We start from the raw sequence: 22842 nt of genomic DNA, 5'->3' as shown, positions 1-22842 counted from the left end.
AGTGGTTTAGCATATCTATCATATGACGCTTATGAACTCCTTTAATGACTTCAGACCAGGCTCAACATAGTTAATAAGCTTTGCTGAAAGTCTTGCAGAGTAACATAATAAAATGCAGAAATGCAGTCCAGAACATCCTAACCCTAACTGCCTGTTTAGTGGCTGCCCAGGCATATCTTTGAAAGGAGAAAGTCCATTAGTCATCTATGTGCCACTTGCTGCTTCCCATGTGGCAGGACTTGCCAGGGCCGAGCCTACCCCCTTTTTATATGATACAGGTAGGAAGGCAGAGCCTTGCAAAAAGCCTATGAGCCAGAGATAGCATTACCCCTTCCCTACCCTAGGCACACTAGCTGGCTCACCAACATGATACATTCTCCTTGAAGGCAGATGGTTTCAGCATGCCTATACACTAAATATAAAATATGAAAAATATTTCAACTCTTCCCAACTCTAAAGCTAAAGGATGACTGAAGTTAGGCTTTAAAGTGCTTTTAGATCTATTGTGGCATGTTGGCAGCACATTCACAATGAATGGGTTATCTTAACACAACTCACAGTAATGTGCAATTAACACACATTAACTCACTGCAACAGATGGCTAAGATATGAATGATTCCTTGAAGACTGCTGCACTTATAAATAGTATCAGTTACAGGTAGCACGGGGGGCATGGTGTAACAGTTTGTATAAGCCTGTATGTGTTCCACTGGACATTAGGAGAAGACACAACCTAAATAGATGCTGGCAGAACAAGTTGGGAAAATTATACTTTTTTTATATTACGGCGACACTCAAGGGTTTTTATGGAGCTTTACAAAGTTTAGGAAACACTTGATTCATGCATTTATTATCCACTTTAAATATAGCCAAAATTAGTTACACCTCAGTAATATGACACATACCCGCAGAGTAACGTGTTCAAATTTTTTACGAAGAACTCCTAAAATAAAATGAAGATGCAAACACTAAGATAAGCAACATACATAGCAAATGCATGCAAGAAAGCAAACATAGCAACAATAAAATAGAGGGAAGTGTGCAGCACAAAATTCCAATAGTTATAAAGCATTAAACAGACTATTTATCAGGTTTTAACCTTTATCGGATGCAAGCTTGTATGTCAATATGCTCCCTGAGCATGCAAGTTATATTTCAGCAGCTTGATCATAAGTAATCGTCCATCCTCTATCTCCAGTCCATAGCATACTTAAAGTATATCTAAAGGCAAAACTATATTTTCAGTTTTTGATAGACTGGAAAGTGATTGGAACCCCTGTCAGGTATTATTGCTGTTTTGTGTCCCTGTTCAGGAGATCCACCCTTCCAATTTTTCCCTGTTTACAATTATCACAGAAAGTGAAAGAAAATCCCAAATTTTGGATTGTCATTAGAAAACAAATAGAGGAATAATCTGTCAATTGGGACACTAGTTCTGGTAACCCTGATGACAACCAGAGATTCTGTCACATTTGGAAGGTTTTCCTCTCACTTCTTGTTTTGGCTATGGGACAGGAAGTGAAGGGAAATCTCCTCAAAAGATAAGTGTTATAACCCTCGCTTTACTGAGAATTAAAAAAAAAAAAAAAAAAAAAAGTTTTATGTTTAGTTCTACTTTAAAGCATATGTCAAGGCAAAAAAAAAACAAATATTAAATACATCACTGCAATAAACGCACATTTACCCTTTATTTATTTTTTTTTAAATGCTACAAGTACACAAAAAAACTTTTAATCTGCCAGAAACCATGTAAGCGCTTAATGTCCATGTTCACTCTACATCTGATGCATTGAAATTCCAAGCAGGGTTGTCAGTTTTTCCCTGTCTACTACAAAACACCTCCATCATAAGTTATGGCAATGAGCAGAGGGGAGGTTGTTCAGGTACAAAAATTCTGAGAAGGGCTGATAACACTGTTGGTATTTCAGTTCAGCAGATGCATTGCGTTGTCAGCTTACTACAGTAAATTAGGAGCACATTGGATTCCTGGCAGATCAATGGGTATATTTCAATACACATTTTTTTTATGGAGACAAATCATCAGGAAATGTGCATGCATTATAGAGATGTGCTGAATGTTTTTAATATTTTCTCCAGACCTAAGCCTTAAGTTGTAGATTATTACACAAGAGAGAACACACAACATACAGTACCTTGTGTCAGCTGTTCTGAAAATACTTTTATTTGCTGTGGACTGGGATGAAAAGTTTCATTCTGCATCTCTGATGCTTTTCCATTTCTGACACCATGGGACGTTGGTGAGGTTTCCTCCCTGGAAGTATGTGGTATGTGTTTTACAAGGAATGCAGCCTTTGCTCTAGGGGAGCTCTCTGCCATTTCTTTGCATTTACTATTGACAAAGGAAGAGTATGAAGGCTGCCCAATCAACAATTCAGTTCCAGTACTAATGTCCGACAGAGGAGCTACAGATTGGCTTTGCTTATTGAGGACTGTGGCTTCTTGGTCTACAGGAACATCAGAATCATGAGAGTTTACAGCATGCACCAAAGCTTTTGTGGTAATGGCTCTTGTGGGCTGTTCAGCTGATGTCTTACTAACACCTGAGGATTGCTTACACTGGTCCTCTGGTGGCTTGCTAGTAAATTGAGGATTCATAGGTTGATCATTTGTTGTCTTGCTAAGATTTGGAGAGCCCTTAGGCTCCTTATCTGACAGTATGTCAGTATTAGCAGAGCCTAACTTTTTGTTGGGAGTATGGCTAGAAAAATGTGCTGCATGTTTCTTCACTTTTTTTCCTAAACCTGCCAAAACTAGATCATTATTTTTTGTATCTTTGGTATGCTGCTCACTAGATACATAGTTAATATTTGGAGACTTCATAAGCTGTTGTTTATCCGATGAAACACTTGTGGCATCATGTACATGAGTGGAGCTGGCAGACTGGCCTGGAGCATGTGTTGTCACTGAAGGCTCTAATGTAGCAATCTTAAGATTACTTCCATCTGATCTTGCATATGTACCAGTATGTTGAACCTGTAAAATAATGTAAATGTAGGTTATAACCCACAGAGTATAAAAGATGCGGCGCTATATCACAGATATTAATATACAAAACGTCCAAGATACTGATATGGTGAATATAAATCAAGTGACTTATGTGATCACAAACATTTTGTCACAAGCAAAGTGACATGCGGGGCAAAATTAATAGTCTTAGTGACAATCCCTCTCCTTTAGAGTGCTTCTTCAACACGGTGATGGTGAGAAGAGTAAAGGTTGTGCACTCACCAGATGCACAGTGTAACTGCGCATTTAGAGACAAGTCTCTCTACTGGATCCACTGATGACCCCTAAGGATTTGGATCAGGTCAGGCCAGGTATTCCTCCCTCTGCTGAATGTTGCTGATAATCCTCGGTCTCCCCTTTAAATGGCTCTATGGGTTATAACCCACAGACAAAACACATCTTACAAGCTTATATGTATGTCATTAATTTTATAATTAATAGAGAAAAAAATATTGGTTGAAGTGCTTTTTTACCACTACTATTCCTGAAGGCCAGCTTTTGAAATTTGCAAATGCAACAATTTAATATTTGATAAAACATTTAGCACTGTAACATGTTTTGATAAATAGTGTGTATACAGGTATATACATCAGACCAAAGCCAGGGTCAAATGAGGAGCAAATAGGGACAGAGGGAATTACAAAAGAGAGACAGTCCCTAAAAATCAGGGATGGCTGGGAGCTATGGCTAAAGTAGTAATTTTACCAGCAGTTTACAGTTAAATTATTGGGGTGATCTGGGGCTGTTTGGAGAAATTACATTACATGTAATTACTACTACACTGCTTGTAACTCACAGAAACAAAACATTGCTGGAAGGAGGTTACAGGACCATAAATATATTGAATGTAATTTCCCCAGAAATAGAAATCGTAGAATAGAAAACTTTGACTTACAAATTTATAACTGCATTTTGTGATTTGCCAGCAGTTATATTATGTTTTTTTCTATTCTTTATAGTGTACTGTATTGTAAACACGTACATTTCATCTTTTCATTTTTCTTTCAATCACCCTCACCAACCAAATTCCACTCCTCTTTGTTAAATTTGCAATTGCATTCTTATTAAGACTTGGTTCACACCAATGCAGTTTGTGTTTTGTCCGTTTTGCAGTGCTTTTTTGCAGTGTGTTTTGCTTTTTTTGCTTGCACATTTTTAACGTGTTTAGTGGTTTTTAATTTTTTTTTTTTTGTTGCTGGGCAGATTACAAAAACGTAAAATGCATCAAAAACATGTGAAAAACGTGTCATAAAACGCACTACATGCGTTTTCTGCAGCATCTCCATTGAAGTCTATTGAACCAAAAATGCAAAATTTTCCTTAAAGTCCCTGACGCTTTCCAAAAATGCAGTGGCTCAAAAAAGCATTGATGTGAATGTATCCTATAGGAAACCATGTTAAATGGACTGTAGTGAATTTCCACAAAAAGCACTACAAAAAGGCATTGGTGTGAACCAACCCAAAAAGCTGGAAGCTTTGAGCCTGATTACATGGCCCTTATTGCACGTGAGCACACACAGCATGCTTAAACATATCTAGATTCCCCAATAATTTTTTAGGATTTTTAGCAAAAATGACCATCCAAGAAATACAGTATTTGGCTTGTCCTACTAATGACTAATAACTGTAAGGTATTTGCAGGTAGGTGTAAACAGTCATCTCATCTTTTGTGAAGGCAGTACAAAGTTTTCTATAGGGTCCATCAGAGCATCACTAGCACTAATTATACAATACACACTTTTAATAAATTCTGCAAAAGATAAAAGGAGACAAACCCTGAGCAAAGATCTCCCAGTGTACTGAAGAAACATTGTTCCTTTTCCATTATGAAAAAAAATGTTTCCTTGGAAATGAAGGCTGATCACAAACTATACAATTGTATTGTGCAATCTCCGTTAGCCTAGGTTCACACCTATGCGTTTTCTGCTGCATTTTGCGGAAACGCACAGCAGTCCATTGAACATGATTTCTTATGGGACAGGTTCACATCTGTTTTTTCACCCTGAGTGGTTTTTGGAAAGGGTCAGGAACTGTTTTTTAAACGCAAAACATTGTGTTTTTGGTTGTATAGACTTCAATGGAGAAGCTGCAGAAGAGGTAGTGCATTTTTTAAGGCTTTTTTGATGCAATTTTTATGCATTCTGCGTTTTAATCTGCCCAGCAACAAAAGAAAAAAAAAAGCATCAAAAACGTGTAAAAAACACATGTGCAAAAACGCACTACAGAAACAGATCAAATGCAAACTGCATAGGTTGAACCTATCCTTAGATCTACCATCAACTTTGTAGTGCAAGGTCCTGCCTGATTTGGTATGTATTGAATATGTATTGTTTGGCTTTTTTCACAAGTTACATAATTTTGGTAAATCTAAAGGAGACTGTAGAGAGAATATACAATCAAATTGTATAGTGTGAGGTCAGCTTTCGATGAGCATTGCAAAAAATAGAAGGCAAAGGTAGCATCCAATGCTCATGTCAGTGCCAAAAAAATGGGCAGAGCAATCTGTAATTTTAAATGGGGATTTAGGGTTGATTGACACCAAGAATCATACACTGCGTGTTCCTGTGTAATTCTCTGAGTGTGTGTCCTTGGCTTAGTTCCACCCTTGAGTCCTCTAAATAATCCCACTGACAATGATACAATACTTTTATGCCCACTACCCAATAGGCAACCTTCTATAGGATTATTTTTAGAAATCACTTTAAAGATGATGACAAGACAACCAATTATTTGGCTAGTGTGTTATAGTATATACCTTTGGAATGTCTTCCATGGGGTAACTGAAAGCATCTTCCTTTTGTTCATCCTGAACATAAATATTACAAAAAATAATCATACATTATGTTATAACACAATTTTTAGACTGATTCATTAAAAAAAACATTAAATCGGAGTGTGTATGTTAGTCAATTTCTAATTGTAAAAAAGCTGAACTTATATACACCACCTACAAATAAAAAAAATTAATAAAATCATTGACATGCTGGATTGAGCACATCATGATGATGAATTGCATAGAGGATGATGGAAAAACTGTTCCTTGACTACAAAGCACCCCTCATCTGGTCACATGACCCGATAATACTGACTTACAGAGAAAAAGGGTTTGTGTGTGTGTCATTGTGACATGTACAGTTGTGTTCAAAATAATAGCAGTGTGTTGAAAAAAGTGAATAAAGCTCAAAATCCTTCTAATAGCTTTTATTTCCATACACACAAATGCATTGGGAACACTATACATTCTATCCTAAATCAAACCATGAAGAAAAATATATCAAGTTTGTGTTCCTCTAAAAAAATTGAAGAAAAGCGAATATTAGACTGTTCAAAAAAAAAGCAGTGTTTGTATTCTTCTTTACAAACTCAAACATTCACTATATAAACTGAAAAATGTTTAGAGATTTTGCTTTCCTTTGAATCACTTAATGAATATTTAGTTGTATAAGCACTGTTTCTGAGAACTGCTGTACATCTGTGTTGCATGGAGTCACCCAACTTCTGGCATCTGTGAACAGGTATTCCAGCCCAGGATGATTGGACTACATTCCACAGTTCTTCTCTATTTCTTGGTTTTGCCTCAGAAACTGCATTTTTGATGTCACCCACAAGTTTTCTATTGGATTAAGATCCGGGGATTGGGCTGGCCACGCCATAACATCAATCTTGTTGGTCTGGAACCAAGATGTTGCACGTTTACTGGTGTATTTGGGGTCGTTCTCTTGTTGGAACACCCATTTCAAGGGCATTTCCTCTTCAGCATAAGGCAGCATGACCTCTTCAAGTATTCTGATGTATTCAAACTGATCCATGATCCCTGGTATGCGATAAATAGGCCCAACACCGTAGTATGAGAAACATCCCCATATCATGATGCTTGCGCAACCATGCTTCACTGTCTTCACAGTGTACTGTGGCTTGAATTCAGTGTTTGGGGGTCGTCTGACAAACTGTCTCCGGCCACTAGACCCAAAAAGAACAATCTTACTTTCATCAGTCCACAAAATGTTGCGCCATTTCTCTTTAGGCCAGTCAATTTGCTCTTTGGCAAATTGTAACCTCTTCAGCACGTCTTTTTTTTAACAGTGGGACTTTGCGGGGGCTTCTTGCAGATAGCTTGGCTTCACATAGGCGTCTAATTGTAACAGTACTCACAGGTAACTTTACACCTTCTTTGATCTTCCTGGAGCTGATTGTTGGCTGAGTCCTTGCCATTTTGGCTATTCCTCTATCCATTCGAATGGTAGTTTTTTGCTTTCTTCCACGTCTTTCAGGTTTTGGTTGCCATTTTAAAGCATTTGCGATCATTTTAGCTGAGCAGCCTATCATTTTCTGCATGTCTTTATATGTTTTCCCCTCTCCAATCAACTTTTTAATCAAGGTACGCTGTTCTTCTGAACAATGTCTGTAACGACCCATTTTCCTCAGAATTTCAGAGAGAAATGCACTGTAACCAGCATGTACAACATTTGCTGCCTTCCTTCCTTAAATAAGGGCAATAATTTCCACCTGTTTTTCAAAGAATGAATGACCTCACTAATAGAACTCCACACTGCTATTATTTTGAACATGCCCCTTTCAATTAGTGATTCAATTACACAGAATCAGCAGCATGCATGTCATGACTGTTGGGTCTGTTGGATTTCTATTACTCTACTGCACCTGCTACTAAATTATTTGCCATGTAGAAATATCATTTCTACCAAAAACAGTGATTGATCAGGTTAGTGATGTCTGACTGCTATTATTTTGAACACAACTGTATGTTAGATTATATTTTACTCTGAGGTAGAAACTAATGTGATTCTGTAAAATAGTGTATTATATGTTGGACCTATATACATTCATATAAATGCATGCAGAAATGTAATATTAATTAAAAATGCTAACCTTCTAAATAAGCTGATATATTAAGGCTCGGTAATTAAACTATAAACATTGTGAATAGTATATTTTTACCTACTTTGATTTTGCTTGTGAAGGTTCTTAAAGTATAGCTAATATTGGTTTTTGGTCAATTCCATTTAAAGTTTACACATTTTTATACAATACTTATGTTATATATATTTTTTCTCTATTCATATAGTTTTAAAAATAAACATTTAACACAGGGTACATCCATGGCACAGGACTCATGGACACTTTGGGGTTTTATTTACTAAAGCTGGAGAGTGCAAAATCAGGCTTACTTCTGCATAGAAATCAGCTTCTAACCTCAGAGTGTTCAATTAAAGGATAAGTTCACCTTTGGGAACATGTTACATGTTCCACTCGTTTTTAGGGTGTAACATGATCCCATAGCTGCAGCTGCGTACTCCGCCCCCTCTCTCTTACAGATAATACAGGGTTTCTTCATATTATCTGTCAGATTTAAAAACAGCGTGGCCGTGCAGGGCTCCGCCCATACTTCCACGGCATTCATTCACATCCTTCTGTGAATGAATGAACTACAAGTCCAGACAGCCTTAGCGGCTGTGAGCTTGTATTTTTTCAATGAACTATCACGGTACTGTGGAGCACAGTGGTAGCTCATTGAACCCTCCTGTCAGAATATCTGCTTGGTCATACATCCCTGTACGGCAAGCACATATTCTGACAGGTGTGCAGGAGACCTGTATGGCATCAGCAATCTACTGATCACTGGTGCAATGCTTTCCATGCTCCTTTGGACAAAAATAATAAATGCACATTTTTGTACCTGCAAAAAAATGTGCATTTATTATTTTTGTCCAAAAGGTGAACTTATCCTTTAAGCTTTGGCAATAAAGCATGGAAGCCGACTGGTTTCTATGCAGAAAGGTGCCTGATTTTGCACTCTCCAGCTTTAGTAAAAAAAACCATGTGAATCAATTCACAAAGCTAAAAGATCTTTTTTTATTTTAAAAAATGTCATTAATAGTCAGCTGAGTCCAATGGTATTGAAACTTACAAGCACATGGCTAAAAAATGATCCTTATCCCTAAGTTACAGAACAAACTCAGGATTTAGAAAAAAAGAACCCACAATCCCCCACCCTCCCCAACAATACACCAGCATCAACCTTTCTTTCTGTTGTGGCATCATTTAAAAGTATGCAATATCTTGAGACATCCCTAAGATGTAAAAAATGTAAATGTTACTTATCAATGGGAGATCTGAGCCTGGGATGATGCACACAACCACCTTGGTGAAGTCACATAAGGAGCCACCCTTCACATTGGAGGTCCCTTAATATATCAAAGGTCCCCCCTTCCCATCTTCCTTCACATCAGAGGCCCCCTTCATATCAGGATCCTCCCATATATCAGAGGTCACCACCATCAAAGTCTCCTCATCATCACATAGTCCCATATTCACAGATCCCCCCCCCCCCCCATTACACAATTATCCCCTGTAGGAGGATGGGCTTTCATCCTCTCCTGAATGCTGGGAGTGGCCCTGTATGCCACCTGCCCTGGATCAGTGTCATGCATTGTCATGGTGTGGGCAGGCCTCAACAAACAGTAACAAAGGTGCATCCTGCCCTAGAGCATTATTGGTTGTTATGGTGCAGGCGGAAGCCTTGTCCATACCATGGGATCTCATGACACTGATCCAGGGCAAACTTGGTTCTGTGCCATGGCAACCCATGCTACTGTAATAGGATGTACATGTAAGTGCAGGTGTAATGTGTCATTCAAGTCTATGTGATGTTACTAGATTAATTGTATACAATGCAGGAGGCCGTAGGTGTAAGTAAGGGCTAGGGAGGGGAGCTGCTGGGGATTTTTTAAAATTCCTGAACTCTTCCTTTAAAACTTTATGAACTGAGCATCATGCAGGGAATATACCAATGATACACATGGGTTACATGATATGGGCAATGCTTTGAAGATGTGTTTTGAATGTATTACCACTAGTCCATATTGATGGTGCATTTTAAGGCTCGGTTCACGCTACTGGAACCTGAAAATCGCGTGACTTACGGTACAACTTTGCCAGGCAAGGACTTCCTGGTGATTTGGTGCTTCCCGGCAACTTAATGTGACTTGAGTACGACTTGAATGCGCAACTTTCATGCTATGTGACTTTGCCTGGGTAATCTTCCTGTAATGTCGAATCCAAATCACATCAATATATATGAGGATCTGAAACTTCCATTAAAGCTTATAGCACAAGTTGGATAGGAGTCACCTTAAAGTAGTACAGGAACCTTTTCTAAAGTTGAAGCGACTTCAGTAGTGTTAATTAAGACAGCTCTCACTGATTGACATGGGATTTCACATGTCATGCGACTTGGGGTCTCACTAATCGGATCTCAAGTTGCCTAAGGGAAACCATACCAATGATGCAGCAAACACCAAACTAAAACAAAAATTGTCTTTATTGTTTCAGAAAGTAAACCCCATCTATAAAAATAAACAGAGGACTTACGTCACAGTCATTATATGTGGAGTTGTCCAATGAACCTGAAATGAGATACCAATAAGATTTTCTTTGCACAATTCTTAGAGAAACATAAGTTAATTTCGGGCTCTAAGTCCCACTACACAAGCCTAGTATTTTACATAGGATTTATATTGCTCAATTATACAGTTGGCTATCTCCTCTAGCTACAGACGCTGTACAGTCACCATGAACCTGTATCATTCTGCACAATAAGGTATACTGTGATCTGTGCTGCCTCTGTCATAGAGCCTACATTTACCATAGAAGGAAAGGCTGTATGAAGATCCCTTTTCTGTTTGTCCACCATGGGCCTATACTATGAATAATAAACCGCTCATTGAAGAGAAGAAAGATGTAGGTGGAAGTATAGCCTAATATGTTTTTGCAGATTTTACTGCCTACGGCAGAACCTGCCCCCTCACTTCATGACATTATCAGTAAGAATAATACGTTTGTTACAGAATATCATTGATCTTGGCAATAGTCTGGCAAAGTAAAGAGTAGAAGAATCCAATTTGGATTTTCCAATATTCTTGGTAATATGGCACCATGGGTCACAGGCTTTCTGTTTCAATGTTTTTATTAGGAAAGTTTTGATTTTTAAGAATATAGCAAGCTCAAAATACACCCTCGCAGGGGCAGAGCAGAACAATAACGTATAAACAGGGTCATCCTGCTGACGTGTATTAGTCAAATAACAAAAAGTCCGATGACATCAAGAAGAGACGGCAAACAGCCAAGCCAAATAGCAGCAGTAATCCAACATAATATTGGAAAAAAGAGAAAAGAATAGAAGTTAGAAGAAAAGAGAAAGAAAATAAAACAAAAGGGAATCAGAAAGAAAACATGAAAGAAGGGAAACTAAAGGGATCATGGATCCGGGGCTAGCACCAGCTGCAACTATAGGAGGCCATAACTAGTAAGAGGCAGGGATGGTAAGGAATAGCGTATCCAAGGTTCCCAAACGTTAAGGAATCTTGGATGAGAATCATGAAGAATGCTAGACATCTGCTCATTGAACAACATAGCATTCATCTGAGTCCTCTCCCCTTGAAAGACTACCGAAGGGGTTCTCCAAGCTTGAGCTATAGTATGTTTAGCCAAAATGAATAGGTAGGATGTCAATTTCTGTTGAGACCTAGACAGACCCGAAATTGGGCAATTCAGGAGGGCCACCCTTACATCCATACGGACCGTAATATGAAATAGCGCTTGAAGCAAACCGAAAACCCTAGACCAGAAGCCAATCAGTCGCGGGCACGACCACCAAATGTGCAAGACATCCCCATGTAGACCACAGTTCCGGAAACACCTATCTCTGCCAGTCGGATTAAAGTGAGCAGTCCGAGCCGGGACCCAGTACCACCGTAGTAGAACTTTGTAGGCTGCCTCAAGAGTGACTGTATTAAATGAACATTTCGCCACCATCCCCCAGGCCTTACGCCAATCCTCCACTGCAATCAAAACACCCAGATCTCGCTCCCACTGAGAAACATAAGAGAGGGACGATAAGGAATACCTACTGTTAAGGGAGGCATATATTACAGAAATAAGGCCAGGGGACCCTGGGGAATGCTGACAAGCATGCTCAAAGGGCGTTTTGCGGTAAGGATATGTAGAGGTACGACAGAGGGACAGGACCCAGTGGCGCAATTGCAAATACCAATAATATTCCTGTGGCGGGACCCCCCTGGATTCTCGAAGAGACTCCCAAGATGGAAGCGTACGAGTGCTCAGAAAATCGTGTACAATAACAAAGCCATGGGAGGTCCACCAAGAGAAAGAAGAGGGATGTTCTAGGCCTGGTGAAAATAAAGGATTATGAGTGATCGGCAAAAGGGGTAGGAATGACAAAAATCAAATTCCCCGAATATTTAACAGAATCCCAGATTCTCAAACTGTGAAGCATAATAGGGCTCAAATCCGGAGGGCGCAACTTAGGTGGGAGCCAAAGCAATGTAGTTAAGGAAAGCGGAAAACAGTTGGGTAATTCCAAGAGTACCCACAATGGAATATCAGTCGTGGCATAAAGCATAGACAACTGGGAAATCTGAGCTGCCAAATAGTATCTAGAAACGTGTGGAACTCCCAAACCTTCCTGTAGTCTATGGGCATACAGAGTGGCTCTAGGCACTCTGGGACTTTTACGAGCCCAAATAAAACTGAGAATCCGGCTCTGTAGTACACGAAGAAAAGACACAGGGACAAGAATAGGGAGAGTACGGAAAAAGAATAAGATCTTCGGTAGAATAGTCATCTTAACAGCATGTATCCAGCCAATCCATGATAAAGAAGGAAACTGCCAAGAATGAAGCAGGGAAGTAAGGGGTAATAATTGGCTGAAAATAAGGCAGAGTAGGAGGAAGTAAGTGTAACGCCAAGATAAGCCAGAGAATTGGACGCCCAACGGTAGGAAAATTGAGTCTGCAACCGTTCAACCAGGTCAGCAGGGAGCGTAATATTCAATGCCGTGGTTTAAGACAAATTGATGCGAAGGCCAGATATAGTCGAGAAACGGTCCAATATGACCTGGACATTGGGGAGGGGTCACAGGCCTTCAACCAATTTACAACTAGAGAAACGTTGTGCCCTTGTGTTCAACTGATTTTGGCTTTATAGTTTTAAAATGATGTTTACAATTTTCAAATGGCACAAGGTGTTTCAGCACAGTTTAGCAGCGCATCCTTCTCTGCCCCTTTATTGTTAAGGGCAGAATTAGGTTGATATTTATAGCCAGGCAGAGCTTAGGAAACAATGTTTTCATTGTAAAAGGTCAGAAATCATCAATTAGAATTTGGTGCATTGGGGTCCAAGTCCTAAATGATGACCATAACTGTGAGTAATAGCCTAGATATAAGTGTGCGGTATATTTAGGTATGCACATTTGAGTGCGGCATTATGTACATGAGAGGTTCTTACAAGTGTTCTGTTGAGGATATACATCAACTGATATAGATCTCTAATCGTATTCCTTAATAAAAAAAATAAAATAAGGATAGCTCATATATTGTTCCAGTGTTTAAAGCAGAACATAAATCCTATGTTGAGAATTGAGGGGTTTTTTTTCTGTGTTTACCTATTTTTTTATTTCTTCGACCCTGCCCACTGCCGCCATTCTGGCTTAAGCCAGAGGGCAAGCCCGGTGTATCATTGGTAGCTGGCTGCCTGTACCCGCAAGAGACAGCCAGCTGAAGAGGACCAAGATGGTGGTGCTAAACCCAATGTATGTCACCTGAACAGTGAATCATAGCGTGTGAATGCTGGATTTTCTGTGGAGGTGAGTATGTATTTTGTAGAGAATGCAGCACTATAGGTAAGAGGGAAACATAATATAGTGGTAGCTGAGTAGCACTTTAACCAATTGCCCTCTATTGGATTTACCCCCCTTAATGACCAGGCCTCTTTTTGCTATTCGACACTGCACTATTTCAACTGATAACTGCGTGGTCATGCAATGCTGTACCCAAACAAAATTACGTACTTTTTTCACACAAATAGAGCTTTCTTTTGGTGGTATTTGATCACCTGTGTGCTTTTTATTTTTCACGCTATAAACAAAAAAAGACCGAAAATTTTGAAGAAAAATTATATTTTTTACGTTCGGCTATAAAAAATATATAGTAAACTCAAAGTTAGTCATAAATTTAGGCCAAAATGTATTCTGCTACATGTTTTTGGTTAAAAAAATCCTAATAAGTGTATATTGATTGCTTTGTGTGAAAGTTATAGTGTCTACAAACTATGGTATAGATACTGCAATTTACACAGATTTCACTTTCTGACTGCCCATTACATTTCTTGAGGTGCTAAAATACCAGGACAGTACAAACACCCCCAAATGACCTCTTTTCAGAAAGTTGACACCCTAAGATATTTGCTGAGAGGCATATTGAGTCCATGGATGATTTATTTTGTTTCCCACACGTTTTTGAAAAATGACCAAAACATTTTTCTTTACACAAAATTGACATTTAAATTATATATTTCTCACACAAGCCATGGGTATATGTGGAATTACACCCCAAAATACATTCTGCTACTTCTACTGAGTATGGGGATACCACATAGTAGACTTTTTGGGAGCCTTGCCACCTACAATGACCACTTTGAAAGCCTGAAAGTGCTTACGTAACTTCCTCATTTCACTTCCTCACTACCTATCACAGTTTCGGAGGCCCCGAAATACCAGGCTAGCCAACCCCCCCCCCCCCCCTCCAATGACTCCTTTTTGGAAAGTAGACACCCCAAGGAATTTAAAAAGAGGCATGGTGAATATTTTGCAGATCTAATTTTTTTCTCACAAGGTTTTGAAATATAAAAAAAGAAAAGAAAACATATCTTTTTGTTATTTTTCTTCATTTTCCAAAAACTTTTGGCAACAAAGGAGATCTGAAAAATACTCACCATGGTTCTTATCAAATTCCTTGGGGTGTCTACTTTCTAAAAAGGGGTCATTTGGGGGGGGGGGTTCGTGCTATCCTGGCATATCAGGGCCTCCGAAACTGTGATAGGTAGTCAGGAAGTGTAATGAAGAAATAAAGCCCTTTAAAAGCCTGAAGGTGCTTATTGGATTTTGGGGTCCTGTACTTGGCTAGACTACAAAAAAGTATCCCACATGTGGTACCCACTTGGGAAAAGTAGCAGAATGTATTTTGGGGAGTAATTCTACATATACCCATGGCATTTGTGAGCAAAAAATGATTTAAGTGACAACTTTGTTAAAAAATAAAAATAATAATTTTTTTTTTGTCATTTTCGAAAAACTTGTGGTAAAAAAATAAAGTCTTCTATTGACTCAACATGCCTCTCAGCAAATAGTTTGGGGAGTCCAAAAAGGGGTCGTTTTGGGAGGTGGGGCATTTTATGCCCAGCATTAGAAATTTATGCCAGACATCATTCACTCATCTAACCATCTGAAGACCAAGCCTTCTCTGACACTTTTTCTGTATTTTTTGCTAGGAAATTACTTTGAACCCCCAAACATTATATATTTTAAAGCAGACACCCTAATAAATAAAATGGTGGGTGCTGCAATTTTTTATGTCACATAGTACTCGCATAGCGATTTTTCAAATGCAAATTTTTTTTAAAAAATACACTTTTTTTATTTTTAATGCACAAAACCACAATATATTGGCCAGTTATTTGGTATAATATAAAAGATGATGGTATGCCAAGTAAATAGATACCAAACATGACATGCTTTAAAACTGCGCGTGCCCCGTGCAATGGCGACAAACTACATACATTTTTAATATCCATAGGCAACGCTTTAAAAGCCTTTACAAGCTACCATTTTAGATTTACAGAGGAGGTCTAGTGCTAGAATTACTGCCCTTGATCTGACGTTCACGGCGATACCTTACATGCATGGTGCAACCGCTGTTTTAATTTTTTTTTTTTTTATCACTTTTAATGCTATCACAGAGAATACAAATATCCCCTGTAACTTCAATGGGCATTGTCATATATTCTTTTTTGAGAAATCTGGGGTCTATCAGACTCTAGATATCTCCTCTGCCCTTACACTATCCAATCAAACCAAGATCGGTGTGATCAGATGCTTTCCCAATTTACAAATGGCGCTATTTATATTGTGCGAAACTGAAGTGACTAAATGCTCATAGCTTCTGATTTCTTAGACTATAGAGATTATTGGCATCATTCTGGTCTCCAATCAGCTCTATGGTCATCTGGCAGAAACACCGGCTGCATTCTCAGGTTCCCCCAATGGCACGGGACTGCCCGAGAAGGCCGTGAAAGGCAGCAGGGAGGGGGGGCATCCTCATCCGTTGCTTGTAAAAGCAATCCTGCAACTAATTTGCCACTAGGATTGCTTTTACATGAAAGCTGATGTAGGCATAATCTAGTCAAAGTCCAGTGATGTACCAGTACGTCGCTGGTCCTTGTTGAGTATATATGCTATGTTCTTTTTTTTTATGCAGCCTGTGGCCTGAATGGAAAAAAAAGAGAAGAAATCTCTGCCAGAAAAAGTGTGTGGTATGCCCACGATTAGAACATACCGCCCTGCATCCACCCACTTCTAATGGTGGGCACATATTAGGTCGCACGGTGCCATATGCGCCAATTCCAAGATTGTACAAATGTCTAAATAGTGGCACACTTGAATAAAAATTGTCCATGTATAAGGTACCCCATATGAAAAAAGGATGACACAAAGTCCAAAACTATCTTGCCACTGCTCCCCATGTAGTCTGGGCATCTAGGGGGCTCCACCCTATCTTTTCCCCTCGTAAATCCGAAACTTATATGTATAGCCTGTTGCCCTCTCACAGGTCTTATACATCTTGACCCCATATCTGGCATGCCTGCTGGGGAGAAATTGTTTGAATGCAAGGCGGCCAGAAAAATTAATGCGGGACTCATCAATACAGATTTTTTGCTGGGGAGTATAGACATCTGCACATTTTTAGTTAAGGTGATTTACGAGAGGCCAAATTTTGTGGAGCCAGTCTGCTTTGGAAACCGTAATGGGTTTCCATGGGAATGGTCTGTCAAGCTTTGAATTTGGATGGTCGTGTCTGCATGAATGGAAGACAGGACAAAAACATCCCGTTTGTCCTTCACTTCACTGCGAGCAATTGTTCATTTCTCAAGCAGGCTTTTTCCCCCTTTTCTAAGACAGGTATTTACATGCCCTTGGGGGAAACCGTGGCGATTAGGTCGCACAGTGCCACATGCGCCATGTCCAAGATTGTACAAATGTCTAAATAGTGGCATGCTTAAATAAAAATTATCTACGTGGTATAAGTGGTACCCCATATGGAAAAAGGATGACACTAAGTCCCAAACTATCTTGCCACTGCTCCCCATCTTGACCCCATATCTGGAACGCTTGCTGGGGAGAAATTGTTTGAATGTAAGGTGGCCAAAAAAATTAATGAGGGACTCATCAACGCAGATGTTTTGCTGGGGAGTATAGACATCTGCACATTTTTGGTTAAAGTGATTTATGAAGGGCCAAATTTTGTGGAGCCAGTCAAATTCAGGGTCACCCCGAGGACAGAGTGTGTTGTCGTTGAAATGCATAAAACACATTATACTCTCATATCTATGCCTGGCCATGGCAGCAGAGAACACGGGCATATGATGAATCGGGTCTGTGAACCAATAAAACCACAATTAATTTTGTTTTAGTAATGCCCATGTTGAGGGTTAGGCCCCCCGAAAAATTTTAATTCGGAAACCGTAATGGGTTTCCATGCGAATGGACTGGCCAGGTTTGAATTTGGGTTGGTGACGATAAATTGTTGTGCATATACATGCTTTGATCCACAATCAATGCATACTGATCTTCCGTGAAAAACAGCTCCAAAAAATCAAGGGGAGTAGTTAAATTTGCTATTTCCACCTGAATTCCGAGTTGGGCAGTGAATGGGGGAAGAAGGGGTGCTGCAGAATTTGTGGGCTGCCAATCAGGATTTGCAAGCACATCCGGAAGGATACTAGGAGCTCTATGGGCCTGTGTGCGAATTCTTGGTGGTTGCGGGACAATACTTGTGCTCACCACTGCACCAGCTTGTACTGCATTCATGGGACTCGCCACGTCACCAAGTGATACTGCAGTGCTGGTATGTGAAAGACCAGGATGTACTAGGCCGCTGGTGCTCACCAGTTCACCAAAAGATAGAGCGGCACTAGTACTGCCACTCTGCTGCATATGAGAGTCGTCAAAATTTACCTTCAAGTGCTAGCAAAGCACTGGAATGCACAGTCGCGACGAACTTCCTGTTTACAATTGACATGCATTCCACCGCATTATCCTCCATTTTAGACACATTTTTTCACCCCAATTCAGTGGCAGTGTCACCATGCATATACACATTTGTTTGCATATATTTAGACAGTATATCTTATTTATGGTGTCATATAATTCATTAATTTGTTACCTACATTTGGTATGGATTAGTGACATAATGAGTATTCTTATTTTTATATTTATTTATTCATTTATTAATGTGTAATATTAAGTTTACACATTCTGTGGTTGATCAATGTATTTATTTATTTACATCTGCAAGTCACACACCCACAGTGGGGAGTAGTTGACATTGTTATCATGTGATCCTTTCGGTCTTTATATGTGTGTCTGTTGTGCTGTATCCCAAATTGGCTCTGAGGAAGAGGGGTTCTCCCTTCAAAACGTGTCATGCTTTTGGATAGTCTTGTCGCACTAGGGGATCGGGCTGTTTAAGTACACTATGAATTGATGTGCAATTATTCTGATGTTGCATGTGTGTATACATCTGCTTTTCTACATAAATAAAATTATCGCTGAGGTAATGCACTAGACTGGTGCGCCCTCTATTCCTTGTTTTTTGCAGTTAGAGTTTGGAAATGCTTTGAAGCACATCAAGAACTCTGGGTTGGAGACTAATCAGGAAAATGAGTGTGGGACGATGATTTATTGTATGCCAGAGCCTAAATGCAGTTTGCTTTTTGGAGTATGAGATTGGATTCATGTTAATCTTGTATGTTGATTTTAACAAACATGTCTGCACTATGAGAAGTTTTTTCTCTCTACCGAGTTGTGAATGATACTGCTGGAAAGAAACCGTGAGGTTATACACTAACCTTCAAAAGGAAAGATTTGGGATTGTGGTGGAAAAATAGTGGGTGGTCTTTTCCAGGTCATGTGTCTATGGTGAGTTGTGGTCCATATGGTGGTGGTACATGTTTTGGGTTTGATATTATTTACAAGTGAATAGTTCACTTGCACCTTAAAAATGTGAATTACTTTTGTGGACTTTTTTTTAATAATGACTCAGTTTGCAGACTATATAATGTTTGTGCATTGCTTTTTACTCTTCTTTTTAAAGATTTTAGTATAAACAATCAATGATATCATGATTTCTGAGCTTACCCCCAACTTCATCGTACAATTGAGAATAGGCTTTCCTTTCCTCAGGTGGCATAGTGAACAGAGCAGTTTCCAGCTGTCATTACAAAGAAAGATATATTATTTAGAATATTAGATCAGAATATTATTTACAGTTAAGTTTTAAAAAGACACACTTCATGCCTGACCATTGAGCCCATTCCTTTTTTTAACTGGCCTGTGCAGTAACATTTTTCGGGAACGGTCTGTATACCATACTATATTGAACAGAGTGAGTCGAAAATATTTTTGTAAACCCGGAGCTGTAGGTTACAATACATTTGTATCCACTATTCTGTAAGTTCTATGGTTTGTAAAGTTTTGTGATAAATTCAAGCAGTGGGCTGAATGAGCTAGGGCCCTTTCACCCGGGCATCCCAATCAAGTCCACCTCTCAGCTTTTCAGGCAGACCTGATCCTAAGCTCCATGCAGTCCTATGGACGGGTGAATGTAAACAGACTTGTGCCCATTTACACCCAGCTACTTCTGGGTCTGTCCAGGTCTGGCAAAAACCAAAAATGGACTGCGTCATTTTCTGTTTTAGTGGACCTAAACATAACAGATAGGAGGTAGCCTGATGGACAGTAAATGGACAGTGGAGTTGCTCACAGAACTGTCATGAGTCCTCCTGTGTTCACCACAAGGAAACTGAATGGGCATGGATGTCACAAGATTGATATCAGTCCTGTCCTGCTCTGATTCAGGAAAGGATCTGCTCAATGATCCCCTGCTGATTGAAGCAGACTATGTTCCATTTGAAAGGAGCCTTAGGGCTGAAAGAAGTGCAGACAGAGCTCTCTTGTACCTTAACCACTTGCCTACCAGCACTTATCCTGCCCAGGCCAATTTCCAGCTTTCAGCGCTGTCGCACTTTGAATGACAATTGCGCAGTCGTGCAACATTGTACCCATATGACATTTTTATAATTTTTTTTCACACAAATATAGCTTTCTTTTGGTGGTATTTTGAGCTATAAACAAACAAAGATAAAAAAAAAAGTTTTTCTTTGCTTCTATTATAAAATTTTCCAAACAGGTCATTTTTCTCCTTCACTGATGTGCATTGATGAGGCTGCACTGATAAGCACCACTGATGGGACTGGTAGGCAGCACTGATGGGCACTGATAGGTGGCATGGATAGGCAGCACAGATGGGCACTGATAGGCAGCACTGATGGTGCTGCACTGATATGCAACAAGGATGGGCAGTCAGAGGCGGCACTGATGGGTGGTACTGACTGGTGGCATTGATGGGGGAACACTGCTGGACACTGGTGGGTGGCAGTGCTGGGCACACGTGGGTGGCACTGCTAGGAACTGTTGGGCACAGGTGGGTGGCACTGCTAGGCACTGATGGGCACAGGTGGGTGGCATTGCTTGGCACTTGTGGGTGGCACTGATGGGCACAGGTAGGTGGCACAGGTGACTGGCACTGCTCGTCAGGGCACGGATTATCAGGTCCGATCTGTTTTCTTACAATTGCTGGTTATCGGCAGTACTTTCCTCACTCTGTGACAGCGTGAGGAAAGTGCAGCCGATAACCGGCAACTGCATTTACCCAGTGATCTGCTGAGTCATTGGACACAGCTGATCACGTGGTAAAAGGCCGCTGTGATTGGCCTTTTACCACATCACGTGATCAGCTGTGTCCGTGAGACACAGCTGGGGGCACACAGGAGGGTGTGTTCTGGGAAGACGTCATATGACGCCCTCCCAGAAATGGACAACCGCGCTGTAGCCGTCATTCGGCTATAGCGCATTTGGCAAGTGGTTTCACGGCCTGCTCTACAGACTACAAATCCTTGGTTATAATGAGCAGGGCTTTTTTTTTCAGATGGGACTAGTGGAACTCAGCTCCAGCACCTCTGGCTCAGGCACTCTGCTCACCACTATTACTTGTAAACACAGAAGTCCGGCATGTGTTTACAAGTGACAGCATTTTTCTCAATGTCTCTCTCAGATCTGATCTCCTGAGCTGCTCCAAGTGAGTGCAAGATGGAGACATGAGAGACGCACCATGGCCATGTTGCATAAGAGCAGGTGATTCAAGTAGCATTTATTTTCTGGAATCCATCTGCCCTTAGCTTAGGCGTGCAGGCAGGAGGATGCGCTTAGCTGAGAAAACCCCCCCTCCATTTACTAATGCTAGCAGCATAAGGATCAATCAGTTGTAGACCGCCCACTGTATATTTACTGGTGGTGTTGGCCGCTCTGTGCTGGATCATGTACATATATGTAATCCAGCGTTTCTGGGTAGGGGGCATGTGTGAGCGTCCGCTGCCCCATCTGTGCTGTCATTCGGTACAGCACAAGTCGGTCAGCAAGTCCCGGCCAATGATTTATGGCCAGGACCCACTAATTAGCTTAGTGAATCACAGTACAGAGGTAGAAAAAACATCCACATCTTAGTAAAAGCAGCACATATTACACACAACACACATTGTTAGGCACACAGTTAACCCTTTGCTTGCCCCTAGATGTTAACCCCTTCCCAGCCAGTGTCAATAGTACAGTGACAGTGTATACAATTATCACTGATCACTGCATTAGTGTCACTGGTGATGTCACTGTCAGTATCAGAATGCCTGCCAAACCATTACAGTCCCACTATAAGTCGCTGATCACTGCCATTACTAGTATAAATCATTAAAAAAATATATATATATATATATTTATTCAGTATACAGTATTTTTTGTACATGCTATAGCTTTGACACAAGCCAATCAATAAACACTTATGGAGACTTTTTTTTTTTTTTTTTTTAAACCAAAGACTTGTACAGTTGTGTTCAAATTAATAGCAGTCAGACATCACTAACCTGATCAGTCACTGTTTTTGGTAGAAATGATATTTCTACATGGCAAATAATTTACTAGCAGGTGTAGTAGAGTAATAGAAATCCAACAGACTCAACAGTCATGACATGCATAATGCTGATTCTGTGTAATTGAATCACTAATTCTTTGAAAAACAGGTGGCAATTATTGCCCTTATTTAAGGAAGGAAGGCAGCAAATGTTGTACATGCTGGTTACAGTGCATTTCTCTCTGAAATTCTGAGGAAAATGGGTCGTTCCAGACATTGTTCAGAAGAACAGCGTACCTTGATTAAAAAGTTGATTTTAGAGGGGAAAACATATAAAGAAGTGCAGAAAATGATAGGCTGCTCAGCTAAAATGATCGCAAATGCTTTAAAATGGCAACCAAAACCTGAAAGACGTGGAAGAAAGCAAAAAACTACCATTCAAATGGATAGAAGAAAAGTCAAAATGGCAAGTCTCAGCCAACAATCAGCTCCAGGAAGATCAAAGAAGGTCTAAAGTTACCTGTGAGTACTGTCACAATTAGAAGACGCCTATGTGAAGCCAAGCTATCTGAAAGAAGCCCCCGCAAAGTCCCACTGTTGAAAAAAGACATATGCTGAAGAGGTTACAATTTGTCAAAGAGCACATTGACTGGCCTAAAGAGAAATGGCGCAACATTTTGTGGACTGATGAAAGTAAGATTGTTCT

The 22842-nt window shown here is 40.0% G+C and overlaps 1 protein-coding gene across 1 annotated transcript in view; it reads right to left on the bottom strand.

Annotated features, from left to right (window-relative positions):
- LOC149444318 (uncharacterized) overlaps positions 1-22842 on the bottom strand; it is a 104686-nt gene that overhangs the window by 21717 nt on the left and 60127 nt on the right. The window contains 4 exon segments of the mRNA XM_089654673.1: positions 2154-2994; positions 5783-5833; positions 10417-10451; positions 19316-19388. Coding sequence (XP_089510799.1) covers positions 2154-2994; positions 5783-5833; positions 10417-10451; positions 19316-19388 — 1000 coding nt within the window.

This window comes from Staurois parvus, unplaced genomic scaffold (genome assembly GCF_062004578.1).
Source record: "Staurois parvus isolate SC_StPar_1 unplaced genomic scaffold, SC_StPar_1.0 ptg000789l, whole genome shotgun sequence".
Lineage (NCBI taxonomy): Eukaryota > Metazoa > Chordata > Amphibia > Anura > Ranidae > Staurois > Staurois parvus.
Note: the sequence above shows the minus strand (reverse complement) of the source record. Positions and strands in the feature narration are given on the sequence as shown.